The sequence below is a fragment of the Chaetura pelagica genome, unplaced genomic scaffold, assembly GCF_000747805.2.
Source record: "Chaetura pelagica isolate M959 unplaced genomic scaffold, ChaPel_1.0 scaffold306, whole genome shotgun sequence".
Classification (NCBI taxonomy): Eukaryota; Metazoa; Chordata; class Aves; order Apodiformes; family Apodidae; genus Chaetura; species Chaetura pelagica.
The window spans coordinates 38757-54136 of NW_009953488.1; the positions used below are offsets into that span (position 1 = coordinate 38757).

General features: G+C 38.5%; 1 protein-coding gene across 1 annotated transcript in view; it reads left to right on the forward strand.

The window, feature by feature from the left end:
- Window positions 1-11317: 11317 nt before the first annotated feature.
- MCC (mutated in colorectal cancers) overlaps window positions 11318-15380 on the forward strand; it is a 167376-nt gene continuing 163313 nt past the window's right edge. Inside the window, exon 1 of the mRNA XM_009998799.1 lies at window positions 11318-11434. Coding sequence (XP_009997101.1) covers window positions 11318-11434 — 117 coding nt within the window. The remainder of the gene's footprint in view (window positions 11435-15380) is intronic.

A 15380-nucleotide genomic window follows, 5' to 3' on the forward strand; every position in this document is an offset into this window, starting at 1 on the left:
CTATCAACTTTCTTTGTATGAAAAGTATGAACATCTGGAAAGGAGCAGAGATGCCTTCACTGCATGCTCAGGAGGATTATTTGGGCTAAGTTTACGGTTGAAGAGTTGTGTTTGCCTAAGAACAGCAAAGTGGTTTACAGTTTTAAAAAAGTAGTATAACGATATATTCAAAAAACCTTCCCTTTGAGGGGTTGATTTAATATTTGATGAAACAAATGACTGAGGAATTTCACTGAGCTGCACATCCGCCGCTATTGGAGAGTATCAGGTGTTTGTCTAGTGGACAACTTACATTCATATCCAATTAACATACAATATCTTCTTTCCTGTTGTTCCCTGAGTAGATGTGTTAATGGTTATTCACTGTTCTTTAGTTACCAACTGCTGATTTTTTAATTTTATTTTATTTTTTTACCAATTGCTGCTGTTAAGAATTTTTTCAAAATACTCAATCTTACCTTAGTTTTGAAAAAGAAGAAAGACACAGTAATGGGTAACAAACCCCTCAGACTATTTTCTCCCAAGACTAGTGTTATGCCCCAAATCAAGCCTAAGGTATGTTTTTGAGATTATTGTCTTCACAATAAAATGAACAATGGCATCGATCATAGTGTTGCTGACTTTTTTTTTTTTTTTTTTTTTAAGCCATGTTCAGGGCTATTTGCATGTTTCTCTCCTAAAAGCACATTGTATACATTTGTAAATGTGTCATATGCTTCAAGTATCTTCCATGTTGATTTGTTTGCAGCTGTCTTTTGGCCACTCCTAGTTGGTGCTAGAGTATTTTTCATGTGTTGTAATCATAACATTTGTAGATAGGCTTGAAGCCAGTTATCTGAAATAGTATTTTCTGCTGTTTTCTGTGTCCTTATTTGTTTTTCTTCTTTGGCTCAGTGCTGTCCGGTGGCAAAAGACACTTCCTTAGGCTGTCCTGTGTAAAAGGGAAATTTAAGTAGCCATTGTTCTAGACATAAGATAATTATTTAAATTCTTACTATGTTATCCTTTCAGAAGGTACACTGAAGATCAACAGCAAGATTCATTCAGCTCTCCTTTGTGCCCATCTCTGCTAGTAGAAGTGGTAATAATAGCATGGAAATAGAGGATAACACATAAAGAAAACTGTTGCCTTATTTTCCATAGTCTTTCTGTGTTGGAATTTCTTGCCAGCCTCAGTCATATCAACCTCCTCAATTCCTGTTCACTTAACAAAAACAATAATTGACTTACTGGTTTTAAATGCCTATGCATTAATGCATTTCCAAATGAGACAGAGTTAGTATTTCTTTTCTTCTGAACTAAATTGTGTTGGTTTTGTTTTTTTTCTTCTCTGTTCCCATTTCTCCAATCTTTATTCTACTTCCATCCTTCCCCTGCCCCCATTTTCCCTCTGAAAATATCTTCAGGAATGACTTGCTGATGGTGTGCCGCCAGCTGAATATGGAGGAGTCTGTCGCAGAGATCATGCACCAGCTGGGAGCAGATGAAAATGGAAAAATTTCCTTCCAGGATTTTAGTCTGTGCCGCATGGAACTGGTACGAGAAATCAGGAAGGAGGAAGTGGAGCTTTCTGTGAAATCGGACTCTTGTAAGAAGAAAAATGTAAGGGATAGGATAGCTTCCTGGCCAAATAGCAGCAATAACAGTTTAGGTAGGTATGACTTTTAAATGTGTTATTGGTGTAATTTAACAAAAGATAAATTCGGAGGGTTTTGTTACCAACTTTACTGCCATCAGGATTTCTCCTAAAAAACTACACACCGAGATTTTAAAAATTTTTTCTAAGAGAGCCTGCACTAAGTCATCCCAATGGTCTTTCTTTTCATGTGTCCTAAATTAAGTTAGGAATATTTTTTTTGCATTCAGAGGTACTTCATACATCTTCCTGAAGAGCTTGCTTGTCTGCGTTCTGGCTTTGCATGTAACCGACCTGTTGTCAGAGTCCAGTTTATAGGATCATAGAACTATTCAGGTTGGAAAAGACCCTTGGGATCACTGAGTCCAACCATCATCCCTGCTCTGTGAAGTTCTCCCCTAAACCAGATCCACCAACACCACATCCAAATGACCCTTAAACACATCCAGGGATGGTGACTCCACCATCTCCGTGGGCAGCCTATTCCAGTGTCTAACCACTCTTTCTGTGAAAAAAAAATTCCAAATGTCCAGTCTAAACCTGCCCCATTGCAGCTTGAAACCCTTCCCTCTTGTTCTCTTGCTAATTACGTGTGAGAAGAGACCAGCACCAACCTCTCTACAATGACCTTTCAGGTAGTTGCAGAGGCTGATGAGGTCTCCCCTCCACCTCCTCTTCCTCAAATTAAACATTTCCAGCTCCTTCAAGTGTTCTTCATAAGATTTATTCTCTAGGCCCTTCACCAGCTCCCTCCTCTGTACTCCCTCCTGCACCTCGATATCTCTCTTGAATTGAGGTGCCCAAAACTGGACACAACACTCCAGGTGTGGCCTCACCAGTGCTGAGCACAGGGGGACAATCACCTCTCTACTTCTACTGGTCACACTATTTCTAGTACAAGCCAGGATGCCATTGGCTTTCTTGGCTACCTGGGCACACTGCTGGCTCATATTCAGCTGCTTGTCAATTACAGACCCCAGGTCCTTTTCTGCCAGCCACTTTCCAGCCACACTTCCCCAAGCCTGGAGCGTTGTGTGGGGTTGTTGTGGCCCAAGTGTGGGACTTGACCTTGTTGAAGCCCAGACCATTAACATTAGCCCAACGATCCAATCTATCCAAGTCTCTCTGTAGAGCCTCCCTATCCTCATGCAGATCAACACTCCTGCCTAGTTTGTTGTCATCTGCAAACTTACTGATAATACACTTTATGGCCCTACTGAGAGTTTTTGTTATGTTTTTTCTTTATTTGTCGGTTGTTTTTTGTTGTTTGTTTGTTTGTTTTTAAGAAATGTAGTCATAAGTTCTATGAAGACCAGAACAAACAAACCTGGATTTCCAAGGGTTTTGTTACTGACATGGCATTTGCCACATCCTCAAGTCAGGACTAGCACAGCTTACCCTATTGTTGTATGATGAAGAAACATTTTGTTTTGATTTCCTGACCTTCTTCCATGTGTGTGGGTTTTTTTGTTTTGGCTTTGTTTGTTCAGTTAGTTGGTTTTTAACCCCCTAGAGTGTCTAATCAAGGCTGAGTGTTGCATCACATTGCAATCTTTTTCTCAGCAGGAGCACTAACAGAGTCTGTCACTATGTGCTTTCCATAGAACTTACAAGAATTTAGTATATTTGAGACTTTGGCACCACTATCAACTGTACTTGAAATTAGCAAACAGGAAAGGGGGAAGACAAGACTAGTGAGCAGACCATGCTTACAGGAGAAACTCAGGAAGCTGCTACCAAGAGTCAATAAAATGGTTGGCTCAGACACAGGCATGTGACTAGATCTGGAGCCTGGTCCTTGGCCTTCTTAGCACCCCACAGCTCTGCAGAGCACCACAGATCGGGGACATTCCAGAACAACATTCTGCTGTCCGTGCTTCTTGGTCGACTCCAGTGGCAAGACATGGAGCTATGGCTTTCCATATGGACTGTGAAACTGGATTGCAGCATCACTTTGTCCCAGTTTATGCTTTCTACACAAACTGTGATAAGCTTAAGAAAACAAAAGGGTGCAGCTGGGATTTTTACAGAGGCCATGCTTCATTTGGCTCAGGGATGAGCAGTGTGATACATCCCATGCTCTAGCTTTTGTGAAACAAGGGTTGCTTCCAGCTCATTCCTACTTACCCTCTCCTGACTTACTTGGTGACATGCCCTTCACTTGCCCCTTTCTAATACCACCAGCCTAATTTCTCTCATGGAGTAAGTTGCCCTAGTCAGGGTGGAACATAGGTGTGGCTTCCTTCCCTTGGAGCTTATTAGATACCTTCTGATCCTAATGAAACAAGGACTGAAGCAGTATAATTGAACATAGTATCTTCTGTGCAGTGTTAAACCAGATTAGGGCATTTTGAGAGGAACAAGACCTAGATGGTGATCTCACAGGCCTTTGTGTTGTAGATTCCTTATTTCCCATAATTGCTTCTGCTATAGGAAATTATTCCCTCTAGGTTGATGAAGAAGAGTTACAGAAAGTTCTGATGAAAACTTTCGGTAGGAATAAATACTGAATAGAGAATGCATTTTAAAATTATGCCTCTGTAGATTTATTTTTTTTTTGTCCAAAAACTGAAAAGCTCTTTTATTTTGAATTCGCCTAGAACTTGTAATGGATGTTTAAGAGACAGTTTTCTGTATTTAGAATCAACATTCTCACCCACCTGTGCATGCAAGGTTCAGTTATTATCGTCACCCTGTTGTCATGCCATCATTCACATTGCTTTGTCATCTGATGCAAAATAATAAACACTTTTTGAAATGTGTTTCCTGTTATACAGGAAAGAGTTTCTCCAGCTGATAGGTTTCAGGCATGTACCAGGTGGTAATCACTAACAGTAAAACTGGAGCCTTTGGTCTTTGATTCCTGTATGGGATTGAATCCCTGACTTGCACAGAGCCTTTTGAGGCTATCTTGTGGTTTTAAGTAGGTTCCATTCCAGACATAAACAGGTCTACCAGTAGGTTTACTTGAACAAAAACACTATCCTCACTTCTTCATTGGTCTTATGGAGACACATGATGTTGTGTAGAAAACAATGGAAGTAGTTTCAGTAAGTTCCAAATATAACTTTATAATTTTCACTTCTCTAGTCAGGTTGGCTTAGTATAAAGTTGATCCCCTTTGGAGCATAACTTCGTTTTTGTTTTGATTTACTGTGCTTCATATATTGTTTGAGCAATTAGAGCTCTCTTCAACTTTTGAATTTTCATTAAAGCACATTTGGCCCTTGCAATTTTTGCATTAGCTTATGCAAGTTCAGTGTCTGAATGTCCAAAGACTTACTCTTCATTCCTCTAGGTTTCTTCCCTTACCCACTACTTTTTATAGCTAGACCTACTTCACAGTAGTTCAGCAGACTATGCCCATTGTTTGTTAATTGTGTATGTTTTTCCCTTCATTCACTGGTGCTCTTACCTCCAAAATCATTATTACTGAAATTAGTAATGAAATTACTAAGTTTTTTTGCAAATCTCCTGTTGTCTTCGTTGAATAATAAATCAAGCATTCAGAATTCCCACTCATTTTGATAGGTTGTCACGTTTTAATTGTTGAGTGGAAAACGAGAAAAAAATCCTACAATTCCTGTGGGAAGATGATGTTTTTGGAATACAGAAGATTTTTGTCTTCAGACAGTCAGGATCTGAATTTTGAATATTTAACAAAATTTAAGTGGAAGAGAGAGGAGATGTCTGGCTCACATTTGAAAACTGCAGAGTCACTGGTTGCCTGCATCTAAATCCTGTTTATTCCTATTGCATGATCTGGTGTATGAAATGAGATGATAGATGGACTGTATCTCCAGGAATTGTATGCATGTAGTACAGCATGAAGAAAATGTGTTAAAATAATTATGCACTTTCTGATTCCAAAATGTAATCAGCTGATTGAAATAGGTTTTGAGACCAGAGGCTAACACTGTATTGAGAGGACTTTCTGCCCACTCAGCAGTAAATTATTTATATTCTAGGATGAGATTTCTCCCAGAAGCAGCAAGATGTACCAAATGTACATGTAAATCACATTCTGTGTTGAATGTCAGAGTTTCTCAAATAAGTTTAAGTAACTAAATGTCCCTGATACCTCATGGAAAACAGTCATCAGGCTTTGGATCTCTGTTGTTAAGACTCTCATTGAGTGAGGTGTAGCTGTGTGAGACCTAGAGGTTGGCTGAGCTCATACCATCTTGCATTGTCAGCTGTCCTTGTGTTTGCCATCCATAAGACAGGATCATACTTGTGACCCCTTCTGTCTCATTACTACTCTAAGAGCATAAATTGTATTTTAATGACAGGAACATACAACAGTTGTTTGTTAATTCCTGAATGAACTTTCAGTTACAACTGAAATACCAGTTTTGACAACTGCAGAGTTGCCCAGCAGAGCTGAAACTTTAAAAGTGTATGATCCAGGAGGACAGCATCTTCACTAGCTGTAGTTTTGGAATCTGTTGGAAAATGGGCAAATTTAAAGGGATTTTTTGGGGTTAAGCTCAAATTAAAATACTAGAAATGCCTTCCTTTGTAACAGCCATGTCTTTTTGCATCTTTAGTATGAATATTTAAAATTAGGAGTACAGAGTAAAAATACAATTATAATACAGTCATAAAAACACAATCATTCCTGCATCCATCTGTGACTGACAGCTGACTTCTGAGTGTTAAGTACTTCCAATCAGATAGCAGATGGTGCAATCTATAAAGGTCGCTTGGGTCTTCAACCAAACTGCTGTTGTTAATTGAATACTGTGAAAGCTGTTTTGCAGAACATTGCCATTTGAGTAATAGAAATATAGTGCATGTACCCTGTTGAAATATGTGCCATATTAGCTCTGTCAAAAGAGGTGTATATATATGATAAAATCAGCTCTCCCTGTGGAAATGCCTGTGTAGATAGAGTTCTTTCCCGTGTTCTTGTCAAGCCTGGGAACTGATGACTGATAACAGAACTGATTCCGTCTCACTCCAGCTCGAGACATTTCCCCTGCTTCAGCTGTGTGGGTTTCTGGGTTTTTTTGCAGTATGGTGTACTGTAGCCACAACAGGACAGAAGTACATTGTGCCTGGTCACTAGTCATCGTACATGACACTCAAGGTAAAATATTGCTGGTAACAGTATTTTAGTTCAGCTCTGTTGGAGAGCTTGCAGCATGTATGAAGATGAAGTATGGTGGTGCATGCTCTTGGTGTAAAAGTAATTCAATTAATCTTTAATTGTTATGTGTAGTAATGAATCATAGTAATTATATTAGTATAAAATGTAATTTTGTGTGTGTGTGTTTTTTTCTACTTACATGTTTAAAGACTAGCACATTCTCATTGCTTCCCTTCTGGCTAGTTTTCCTTTTGTACTTTTGCACCTTCAACTTTCCTGGCAAGGGGGAAATATTATCCTAATAGTTCATTATATTGGTTATTTTTTCTCCATGGCATTATAGTGAATAAGTAATAACTGATTAGCAAGCTCTCACTTAGAATGCTAATGAATTTTTGAGAGAGAGAACCAGCTCATAAAAAGGAAAAGCTTTCAAACTAATAGGATGTCATTACATAAAATAACTTATGGTTTGATGATTGCACACTGGATTTAGGGTTTTGCTGTAGTCTGTAGCTCTGGATTCTGTTCTGGCTTTGCTTTTCACTTAGAACATGTGCTTGGACAAGTCAGTTTATTGTTCTTAATCTTCATTATGCTACATAAGAAATTTTATAGCGCTGCCCAGGATTATTAAGCAATCTGGTGTTTACCATGTGGTGTTTTGCCATAGGAAATTGTTGATCCTAAAACATCACTAGATTTTAAAAGGAGTGGGAGAGTTGTGTGGGAAGCAGCAGCACCCAGGCATTAAATAGTTACTCATACAGTAAGAAAAGTTTGTTACATTTATTTTAAGGCTTAAACCAGTCTCTTACTGTAAGGAATTGGAAGGATTATACATGGAGAAACAGCAGCCATACAGCTTAATGATACAGAAGCTTTCTCAGAAGCATTAATTGTTACTAGCTGTATTATCATATTCTTGCATTGATTTGTAATAAAATATCTTGTGATTGATGTGTCTTTGAACCTTGAAACAAAACAATCAATCCTAAGATAGTTAGAAAGGCAATGCTAACGTAAGAAGAGATGAACAGCTTAAAGACTATATTGGTCTTCAGTTACCAAGAAGAAATGAATTATGGTCTTCCTATTTTGTTCTTTGATCAGTGCTAATTTTCAATGTGGTCCTTAGCTATTGTAACATACAGTCTTTATACTAAATAATGCATGCAAATGCTTTCAATTTTCATTCTGGATCTTGTAATTTAGTAAATGATCTATGTATTTAAAATGTTACTACTTTTTTTTTTTTTCCTCTGGCATTGTCTGCATGTGCAAGGTGGGGAGTAATGCGGGTGAAGCTGTTTACTTTTTCACTTTCTGGAAAGACAAGAGTATTCATGTGTCAACAGCATGCCCTGGCAGCCAAAAGGGCCAGCCATGTCCTGGGGTGCATCAAGCTCAGTGCAACCAGCCGGTCGAGGGAGGTGATTGTCCCACTCTGCACAGCACTGGTGTGGCCCCAGCTCAAGGACTGTGTGCAGTTTTGGGCACCTCAGTATAAGAACAACATCAGGCTACAGGAATGTGCCTGGAGGAGGGAAACCAAGAAGGGGAAGGGTCTCCAGGGCAAGAATTGAGAGGAGTGGCTGAGGTCATGTGGTGTGTTCAGCTTGGAGATGAGAAGGCTGAGGGGGGACCCCAGGGGTGGCAGCAGAGGGGGGTGTACTGATCTCTATGGTGACCAGTGACAGAGCATGAGAAAATGGAATGAAGCTATGCCAGAGGATGTTTAGATTGGACATTAGGAAAACGTTCTTCACTGTGAGAGTGGTGGGTCACTGGAGCAGCCTCTCCAGAGAAGCCATCACAGCACCAACAGTGTCAGAGTTCAGTGAGTGCCTGGACAATGTAGTAGTATGTAGTAGTATGTAGCAGTATGGTTTAGTTTTAGGTAGTCCTGTGAGGAGCAGGAAGTTGGACTCAATGATCCTTACAGGTCCTTTCCAATTTGAGATATTCCGTGATTCTGTGTGCTCTTTCTATACTGACCATACTAGAATGTTTTTCTGTTTCTACATTTTAGGTGCCTTATCAGGAGCCAGAGAAAGCTGGGAGTATGATTCAGGAGCAAGAGACCTTCAGAGTCCAGATCTCCAGAGTAATTTTCCACTACAAAAGATGTTGGAGTATGGGGGAAGCAATGTGACTCATCAGGCTGCTCTGCAAAGACTTCTAGCTCATGCCTCAGATTTTAGCAGCTCTGTTGGAGGAAGCTATTTAGAACTTGCCGACAGTGTAAGTGCATTTAAGTTGTGTAGAAATTTTTCCTGTTTTGTTCTTTTGTTGTTTGTTGTTTTGTTTTTTTTCTTTCAAAAGAAGCATATAAATTCCAGCTTTAGGGCCTCTGAGCCTTCTTGGAAACAGTGCCATGCTGCTGTTGCCTTTCATTTACCAGAAAACCAATGCGATTTTAGCAGTTGGTAGGTGTACATTATGTAGAGCTGTTTTTCATTAAACAGGGTAGGAGTCTGTGAAGAGTCACACTGAAGTTCTTAATTTGTACAACCTAACAGAATAGGAGTTCTGTCTGAAAACTATCTATCAATTTATTTTTGTAAGCATTGTGTCAAATTGTACAGAAGTGTTGTGCAGAAATTTTTTTCCCATGTTATTTCATTGTTGCCCACTAAATGGTCTGATTTTTTAAAAACCCTTGGAATGCTAGTACTGTGCTTTTTTATTTCTACAGGCAAGAACAGTTCTTCTTTGTAAAAATACATATAATGGCTGAAGGAGTAGGACACTATTTTTTCCTCTACCAACAGAGTATTGGGATCAAGTTTGTGTTTTTATGTTAAGGCAGATGGGTTATGAAAGACTAGCCATTTTTGTAGCATGATTGTCATTTATGTTGCAAAGGAGTTTAAATAGAGAAGTAAAAGATGCTAAAATGAAAGCAAAAGGTTTCTCATTTTTAATATGGCTACTTATTGACACACTGGACTTCAATGAAATGGACTCCTAGTTCATAGTATCATAGAATAATTCAAACTGTCAGATAACCTCAGGAGATTGCCTAGGCCAACATCCTGCTGACTTTCTATCTAATGGCAGTGATTGTTGGCAACAGAGGAAAGTCAACTTCTTTAAGCTATATTATTTGAAAAGAAAGTTATTAAAAACATTCTGAAGGGCTTTCAAAAGCCTTTTAAATTCGATTTACGTTCCTGAACGTGAGCTGATACAGGACCTAAACTTTCCATATCCTGAGTAAAAGTAGTTATTAAACTTATCTAGGGAGAGAAGAGTTCAAGGAAGTTGACAGTGCCACTGTAAGGAATTGGAAGGGTTATACTTGGAGAAACAGGAGCCATACAGCTTAATTATACAGAAGCTTTCTCAGAAGCATTAATTGTTACTAGATGTATTATCATATTCTTGCATTGATTTGTAATAAAATATCTTGTGATTGATGTGTCTTTGAACCTTGAAACAAAACAATCAATCCTAAGATAGTTAGAAAGGCAATGCTAACGTAAGAAGAGATGAACAGCTTAACGGCTATATTGGTCTTCAGTTACCAAGAAGAAATGAATTATGGTCTTCCTATTTTGTTCTTTGATCAGTGCTAATTTTCAATGTGGTCCTTAGCTATTGTAACATACAGTCTTTATACTAAATAATGCATGCAAATGCTTTCAATTTTCATTCTGGATCTTGTAATTTAGTAAATGATCTATGTATTTAAAATGTTACTACTTTTTTTTTTTTTCCTCTGGCATTGTCTGCATGTGCAAGGTGGGGAGTAATGCGGGTGAAGCTGTTTACTTTTTCACTTTCTGGAAAGACAAGAGTATTCATGTGTCAACAGCATGCCCTGGCAGCCAAAAGGGCCAGCCATGTCCTGGGGTGCATCAAGCTCAGTGCAACCAGCCGGTCGAGGGAGGTGATTGTCCCACTCTGCACAGCACTGGTGTGGCCCCAGCTCAAGGACTGTGTGCAGTTTTGGGCACCTCAGTATAAGAACAACATCAGGCTACAGGAATGTGCCTGGAGGAGGGAAACCAAGAAGGGGAAGGGTCTCCAGGGCAAGAATTGAGAGGAGTGGCTGAGGTCATGTGGTGTGTTCAGCTTGGAGATGAGAAGGCTGAGGGGGGACCCCAGGGGTGGCAGCAGAGGGGGGTGTACTGATCTCTATGGTGACCAGTGACAGAGCATGAGAAAATGGAATGAAGCTATGCCAGAGGATGTTTAGATTGGACATTAGGAAAACGTTCTTCACTGTGAGAGTGGTGGGTCACTGGAGCAGCAGCTCCAGAGAAGCCATCACAGCACCAACAGTGTCAGAGTTCAGTGAGTGCCTGGACAATGTAGTAGTATGTAGTAGTATGTAGCAGTATGGTTTAGTTTTAGGTAGTCCTGTGAGGAGCAGGAAGTTGGACTCAATGATCCTTACAGGTCCTTTCCAATTTGAGATATTCCGTGATTCTGTGTGCTCTTTCTATACTGACCATACTAGAATGTTTTTCTGTTTCTACATTTTAGGTGCCTTATCAGGAGCCAGAGAAAGCTGGGAGTATGATTCAGGAGCAAGAGACCTTCAGAGTCCAGATCTCCAGAGTAATTTTCCACTACAAAAGATGTTGGAGTATGGGGGAAGCAATGTGACTCATCAGGCTGCTCTGCAAAGACTTCTAGCTCATGCCTCAGATTTTAGCAGCTCTGTTGGAGGAAGCTATTTAGAACTTGCCGACAGTGTAAGTGCATTTAAGTTGTGTAGAAATTTTTCCTGTTTTGTTCTTTTGTTGTTTGTTGTTTTGTTTTTTTTCTTTCAAAAGAAGCATATAAATTCCAGCTTTAGGGCCTCTGAGCCTTCTTGGAAACAGTGCCATGCTGCTGTTGCCTTTCATTTACCAGAAAACCAATGCGATTTTAGCAGTTGGTAGGTGTACATTATGTAGAGCTGTTTTTCATTAAACAGGGTAGGAGTCTGTGAAGAGTCACACTGAAGTTCTTAATTTGTACAACCTAACAGAATAGGAGTTCTGTCTGAAAACTATCTATCAATTTATTTTTGTAAGCATTGTGTCAAATTGTACAGAAGTGTTGTGCAGAAATTTTTTTCCCATGTTATTTCATTGTTGCCCACTAAATGGTCTGATTTTTTAAAAACCCTTGGAATGCTAGTACTGTGCTTTTTTATTTCTACAGGCAAGAACAGTTCTTCTTTGTAAAAATACATATAATGGCTGAAGGAGTAGGACACTATTTTTTCCTCTACCAACAGAGTATTGGGATCAAGTTTGTGTTTTTATGTTAAGGCAGATGGGTTATGAAAGACTAGCCATTTTTGTAGCATGATTGTCATTTATGTTGCAAAGGAGTTTAAATAGAGAAGTAAAAGATGCTAAAATGAAAGCAAAAGGTTTCTCATTTTTAATATGGCTACTTATTGACACACTGGACTTCAATGAAATGGACTCCTAGTTCATAGTATCATAGAATAATTCAAACTGTCAGATAACCTCAGGAGATTGCCTAGGCCAACATCCTGCTGACTTTCTATCTAATGGCAGTGATTGTTGGCAACAGAGGAAAGTCAACTTCTTTAAGCTATATTATTTGAAAAGAAAGTTATTAAAAACATTCTGAAGGGCTTTCAAAAGCCTTTTAAATTCGATTTACGTTCCTGAACGTGAGCTGATACAGGACCTAAACTTTCCATATCCTGAGTAAAAGTAGTTATTAAACTTATCTAGGGAGAGAAGAGTTCAAGGAAGTTGACAGTGCCTTAAAGGAATTGTGTCCTTATTTTCCCTGGGAAGGATAGTAAGGGATCAACGGCGATAAATCATAAACTCTTTTTTAAAAAATCATAAATCTTGAAGCTTCTTAAGAGCAATATAGGTGTGCAAAAGGAGTGGCTTGCATACTTTTGTTTCTGGAGTAGGAACTGTGAGTTGCTGTGTCCTTCTTGGATCTGGAATTGATGCAAGTTTCAAGATGAGTATGTACTTATACATCCTCTGTCCATGCTCCTGGATGGTTCCAGAAATGGGTAACCTGTTGTATGTTTGCAAATACTAAGTCAGAGATGTACAGTGTTATTCAAGAATGTACAAGGTGAAGGCTACTGCATTGCTGTGACATGTAGATATCTTAGAAATAAAAATGCTGAAGACTCATGATAAATAAAAGTCCCTATATATTATGGCTTTCTGTTTATTTCCATCTCTAAATTCCTTCTATGCTTACGAAAGGTGCCTGATCTTTGTTTTAACAAGCATCTGTTATTCTCCTGCTTTTAAAAATTCTTTCTATGTTCTTTCAAACCATAGCAGAATTGTCAGTCTCTTGTTTGTATGTGGATGAACACAATAGCATCTCTGTTTGACTCCAGCTGCACATTGGTGGCATGGTTCTTATATAAATTTTTGCTTTGGCTTTATTAAAATGGAAAGAGAAAGGAATGGGAGAAAATTGAGAGAATTATTTACTTTGCTTTTCATGTTTTTTAATACCGAGGGGCATGCTTACTGCAGTCTGAAGTAAGAATTTTGAGGGAAATAAACATACCTTTCTTAGAGCTGTGATTTGGTATGGGTACTTTCTTCACTGTTTCTCAGGTTGTTTTAGCTAACTGCATTTGCCACAATGACAAATTGAGCTACTCCCTTGCATTAATTTTCAGAAATGACAAATCTCAGCTTTCACATTTTTATGTGTTGAATCCAGGGAACTTTTCCAGTTGTGCACAAGGAGCTGAGCAGACTCCCTTGTTCTGTAACCAGGATTACTTCTAGCAAACTGGTGGAGGTTTAATAATTGCATTCCTTTCCTTCAGGAGTTGATCGTATTTCTTTTTGTAAAGCCATGCAATAGGAGAAAGATTTAAAAACAGTCTCTGTGTAGACATTTCTCTCTGGAACTTTAAATGCTCCCAAAGTTAACCAGAGATGTTTATCTTCTTCAGAACGCTTATGAAAAAGCAGAGCAGAGCCTTTCTGTGCCATCCTGCCCACAGGTGAAAGTTTCCTGGCAGCCTCTCCCAAATGCGTCTACACAGGCCATATGGACACTCTTGAAAGTCATATTTTTTGGCATTTCTTTGTAGATGTTTAGACTCAGAGATCTAACAAAGTAACTATTTTACTGGTGAACATAAATCAGTTAGGTGCTTTCTACTTAGATGTTGTGATTGTTTTTTCTCTGAGCACCTTGAAGTGCTTTTCCCTATAGGAGTGTCAATTCTTGTTATTAATTTCCTGGTTTTCTTTCTGACAACCTTCTTTTGATTTTAAACTGTGCAGTGAGGCTAAAGACAACCTTGTGGTGACTATGTACTTTTACAGCCTAAGTTATACTGCTTAGTCAATACAAAGCATCTCCACACTGCCCTTTACACTTAGGTTTTCCATTTGCAACATCTAAATGAACATAAGCCAGCTTAGTTTTTATAAAGTGAATATTTTTAATGTATTTTTTAAATCCTGTGAACATACAGTTCTGCAGAGCTTTATAAAAACAAAGTACCTGCTCTGAAGCATTATTCCCATTTCTTCACAGGAGCGATGCAATTAAAAAAAATATGCTGTTTGAAATTTAAACATTAATACTCAGTGTGTATCTTTTTGTCTGTTCTTTTCACGTCATTTTTGCTATGTTTTGGTTTATTAACACATGTTCAGATTTAGCTTTTGTTTTATCAGAGTAATTTATTCTGCAGTCCTCGTAGGGTGTGTAACTCTGTTTTTCAGGTTGATATTTTTACATCTAAATATTAATAACATTTCTCTTTATAGTTGTTCTCCTTGGTACCAGTATTTATGACTAACATATTGAGCTTTAACATGACCTGTCACCGCTTACTGTACCTGTTCATTGCCAATAAGTTAAATGCTACACCAAACATCTCTGATGGAAGTACTTGTTTACTTTCCAGCTGTAATAGCTTATGAGCTTGGTTTGTATTGCATTGGCATGTAAATAATTTAATTATTCTTCACACGTAGAAAATAATTCAAAGGATTTATTTTTGCATGTGCATGTTTGAGAGTTGTTTGTGATTTGTACTTGAATCTTAGAAGTTGGAGAAGGTGTACTAATGTGGATAACTGTAGTGAAACAGACAACTAATTAGGTTTCAGATCTGTTCGCTTTCTAGGCAGCCATGCACTCAGGAGGGATAGCACTCAGTTGTCGGTGCTGAAGTGTTGCTGTTTTCTGAAAATAGTGCACAGGGCAGCCTCTTAATATGATAGACATATTTCACATTAGAATTCCAGTGAAATTTAATAAGCTGAAGCAATGGGGCTTGGATATATTTAATTCCCTTTTCATGTTCTCCTTAAACGTGATTAAAATAGACTAGATTAACTTGTAATTTTTAAAATTTTTAGTAGAATATGTACATAAAAGTTATCAAATCTCTGTGCCTACTGTTTCTGTTGTCCTAATTCAGTGTTGTCACAAGTAGCTATACTTACATAGGTAAAAGCAATTTGGATTGCTTCATTTATTTTTTTTTTTAACTCTCCAGTCCCTGCACTGGTGTGATCCAGGATCCTTTTAATCTCTGATATTTCCTTCCAAAGATACTCCAGCTATATTGGAAGCTCTTAGACTATACCTTCTTTGCCAGAGCTCTTTTGGTTGAAAACATTTAGAAAGATTTGATGAGAGTATGGTTGACTTGCAGAGGGA